Source organism: Myotis davidii, unplaced genomic scaffold (assembly GCF_000327345.1).
Source record: "Myotis davidii unplaced genomic scaffold, ASM32734v1 scaffold534, whole genome shotgun sequence".
NCBI classification, from domain to species: domain Eukaryota; kingdom Metazoa; phylum Chordata; class Mammalia; order Chiroptera; family Vespertilionidae; genus Myotis; species Myotis davidii.
Window position 1 is genome coordinate 2,923,928 of NW_006286678.1, and position 4,294 is coordinate 2,928,221.

The 4,294-nt window shown below is 51.3% G+C and overlaps 1 protein-coding gene across 1 annotated transcript in view; it reads left to right on the plus strand.

Moving 5' to 3' along the window:
* The first annotated feature begins 1,489 nt into the window (after positions 1-1,489).
* Positions 1,490-4,294, plus strand: part of TRIM14 (tripartite motif containing 14) — a 30,729-nt gene continuing 27,924 nt past the window's right edge. Inside the window, exons 1-2 of the mRNA XM_015560457.1 lie at positions 1,490-1,605; positions 2,794-2,905. Coding sequence (XP_015415943.1) covers positions 1,490-1,605; positions 2,794-2,905 — 228 coding nt within the window. The remainder of the gene's footprint in view (positions 1,606-2,793; positions 2,906-4,294) is intronic.

Below are 4,294 nucleotides of genomic sequence, written 5' to 3' on the forward strand. Positions count from 1 at the left end.
GGAAACCCCAAGGCAGCCCGGCGGCCGACCTAGGTATTGTTCATAATGAGAACGAATGCGAGCCACGGCCACCAGTCTACCTGCAGAACAGGTGGTTTGAGAGTGAGGACGCGGGAGCCTTGGCTGTTTCGCAGGTACCCTTGACCTCGTCCACCATGGCGGACCCGCCACACTGCTCTGGAGCCAGAAGAAAATCTGCCTTTTAGCTAGATTAAAATCCCTTTCTATGGGAAAACAGCCTGGCAGCCTGGGAAGCTACATAAACGTCTCTGGTTTTGTCTCCTGGCGCCCACAGAGAGGGGCTTGGACTGCCTGCCTGCGCTAGGGGCATCCTCTACCTACCCTGCCCCGCCCCTCCCTCTCCACTCCCGCTCCAGTTCCACAGGCATCACTGGTGGGAGCGAGGACGGCCATTGTATCGACAAGAAAAGGAAAGCTCTGGAGGCACAAGCAGCTCTTGAACCCAGGACTCCACGCGGTGGACTGCCCCCACGGGGTCCATTCTCACCTGGGAGCCCTCCCCGTTGTTTTAATCCTAATCCAGGAGTGGCAGTGGCTCTGGACTCTTGCTCCAGCCTGTGGCCCCTTGTTCGGTGGCTCTGGTCAAATCCCTCCACTTCTCCAGGTTAGGCGGCCCACCCATCTCTAGCACATGATTCTCCCACTAACACCTCCAGGAAGTCTGCCAGCCTCACCATGAAGACCCTTTCCCTTGTGTGGCTGACTTAACACTACCTCACTGTTAACCTTGGAGCTCCAAGGTGAGAGTGGACCCTCACGTAGAGTGTAGACAGGGAGGAGATTAAGGGTATTAAAAGTCAGTGGCCTCACCCTGGGGCTGTGTGAGGGAGGCAACAGCATCTGCCTACACTTTCCTTTTCTTGATTTGTTCCACAAATAACAATTAAGCACCTGCTTTTCCAGGCTGGGAAACAGGTAAGACAGAATTTGTCCCTGCCGTCTAAAGTTTTAAGCCAGGGTTGGAGGGAAAGGGAGGGCCAGGTAGGGGAAATGTAGACTGCTTTGGGAAGAGAAACCAAGAAGGCTTCCTGGAGCTCTGAGGTGAGAATGGGCCCTGTGAGGGCCAGTCCAGCAAGTGGGGTCCTGGGTTCAAGGCCTGCCTGTGCCTCTAAGGGCCTCCTTTTCTTATATAAAATGGCTGTGATGATAATAGCTCCTCAAAAGACTGTCTTCCAGTTGCTAAGGGTGCTGTCCAGAGATATGGCTGTGGGTCTCGTAGGTAAGTCTACCCTCCTACCTATGGGTACGCATTTTGTATCCACCCACCACTCACTCACCTATTTATCTGTCATCCATCCCTTCATTCATTCATTCATTCATTCGTTCATCAAACATCCATTCAGCACATACCTTGTGCCATGAGTCAAGGAATAGGTCAATTCTTCCCAGACCTGGAGGAGTTCCCGGGCTGGTGGGGTGGGAGAACAGTGACAATACAGTGTGGTAAGTTTTGTAACCAGGAATCCTCATGGTCAGTGGGAGCCAGATAGAAGACAGTGTGAACCAGGGGCAAGAAGCCCATGGAGATTTTCTGGAGGAGGTGCCATTGGAACTGGCCTTGAAGGATGAGGAGGGCTTCACCAAGTACCAAGATAGGAGAAATAGCCTCTGACTGGAGGGCACAGGCATCAGGAGGCCAAGTTACCCTTGGGTGATGGATGGGAGCTGGACTTGAAGGCTTGGAAATCACAGAGGGATAAGGGTGTGCTCCTGGAACTTGGGTTACTATTGTGTCCCCATCCCACACCCCACCTAGAATCAAACTGTGCACATAGTAGTAGCAAGTGCTTGTTGGCTGTTAAAATAAGGCCAGCTTCCTCTATCAAACACTGTCTGCCAAGCACTACACTAAACACTTAATTGAGCACGTATTCTCCACAGCAATGCTATGAGGTCCTCCCCATATTTACAGCTGAGGAAACCAAGGTTTAGAGGAATGAGGTCACTCGCCCAGGTCACCTCATAGGACTCAGACCAGAAGGTCCCTGCTGACTCTGGGGCTTGTGTTCATAACTTACTGGGTGGCTCCAGTTGAAGCTGGCAGCCCCTAGTAATTCTGTTTGATTCGGCCAACACTTCTAGGTCACCCTCTGGTCTCTATAGGGGAGCCAGGAATGGAGCAGGCCTGCCCTCGGGAAGCTCCCGGTTGACCCGGCAGGGGAGGATAAGGCCAGCCAAAAGACAGCTGGGATGGGGACGGGATGGGGTAAAGTCCCACTGGTGGGGAGAGGGTCACAGAGCAGGCCTTTGGAAAAGTGGCTATTGCAAAAAGCAGAGGTCGGGAAGGGAGCCATTTCAGGTGGGAGGGAGAGTGGAGCATGAACCCTACAGATCTCTCACACATGCAGATCTTCTGAACCCCAATCCAGGCCAGAGGGCCACAGACCCCCCTGGAATGCATGTTCCACAAGGGCAGCTCCCGGAACAAGGCCCAGCATGTGTTAGGTGCTCAGTTAATATTCATTCTGTACGTGAATTCTCTTCCCCTGTCCTCACGCTGCTTGTCTTAAGGCCTATGTGAGGGGCTGGAAGATCAGGTCACAAGCAGGCTCGTCCTAGAAAGGGGGGGAGGGCATCATGGTTTGAAGAATCCCTGAGGACCAGAGGGGCCCTCATTACAGCTCATCCTCTAACTTGCTACTTGACTTTGGGGAAGTCATCTCACCTGCCCGAGTCTCAGATAACTTCAGCGGAAACACAAGGCAGGGGTGAGAGATGACTCCTGCAGAGCCTTGTTATCATGAAAGTGACAGTATTAAGACTTTTCCCCTAATTCCTTCGCACACAGAAACTCACCCAGCAATATTTAAGGCAGCTGGCAACCAAGAAGCAGCAACAAGTTGGCAACAGGAACCAGATAGAAGACGCTGCCGAGAAGCTCAAGGCAAGTGGGCCTTTCTCCCTCCTCCTAGTTGAGATGTCCACGTTTCTCCTCGGACACAAGGTGCAGCCAGTATGCAGCCAAGGAAAAATTAAAACCAACCTCAGAGGAGATCAGGCCTGGTGGGGCCTGGGCTTCTGTAATGTAGGGCAGCGATTTTCAACCGGTGTGTCACAAGAATTTTTAAAACATGCAATACCTGACTATTTAGTCAAAGGCATGGACCGCTTTTCCCTTAGATGATCAAATGAAAAGCTGACAACAGCCAACACAACAATAGCCATCCGGTGTGAATGAATGAAAATTATACCTAATTTTTTTTTTTTCAGATCGGCAGAAAAGTATATTTTTGGTTGGGCCACGGGATTTTAGTAATTAGTTTATGTGTGCCATGAGATGAAAAAGGTTGAAAATCACTGATTTAGGGGGCCCTTTTTAAGCAAAAGAAAACAATATTAGGTGTAAGATCATGATGAGGGGGTCTTGCTAGGGAGGGGCCTGAGGCTACTGTTCCATTCGCTTTGTGGTGAGTCTGCCTCTGCCCCACACCCCAGCCTTGCCCCATAATACCTCACAGAATGGCGGAGTCACCCTTCTCTCGCCATCACCAAGGCCATTCTCCTGAAGGGACTAGTCCTCCATCTCCTAGACACCTTAAACAAAGCAAAATGCAGCTTAAGGAACACACAGATAGCTCTTTAAGTTTCACTGCCATGGTGAAAGGGAAAGTAAGGTATAAATATATTCCACAAATATTTCCTTTCTTTAGGCTTCTCCTTTCCTAATGGTGTTTGCTGAAATGGATTCTTTTGTGTTTTAAGTGGGAAGTCGGGGCTGATGGTATTATGAGCTGCCATTTTGACTGAAAAAGTTGTTCTGTCTCTAGGGGCCTTTTATGTGAACTCGGCCAGCTTCAGCGCCCGCTCCTGGGAGTGAGGGCTGGGGTGGGGGTGCCCTCCCAGGGCCTGCTCTGCTGAAAGCTCAATGAGCCCCTCACTGACTGGCTCTGACTGTGGCAGTAGCCCACAGCCGGGGGTGGGGTCGGGGGTCCCTATCTGCAAATCTCTGAGCAGATACAGTGTGGGGCCCCCAAGACAAGATTAGGAGCCACATGGAGAGCCTAAGGGAGCCAGGTTCTGCTTAATCTAAGGTGTGGAAATGCCGAGGCCAAGCCAGGCCACGGAATTGGCTCCCTGTCTGCCCAACATCCATTATCTGAAAGATGACTGACTACAGGACTCAGTTTGCTGAGGAAAGTTGTGGTTTATACCCCTGGCCCTGGCGTAATTGTGAATAGTGTCCCTCACATCTTCAAGGGTAGGACTCCAATCTCAGGCGGATAAATCAGTTCAAGAGGATTTGGAAACAAAGTTGACGCACCTGATGGGATGG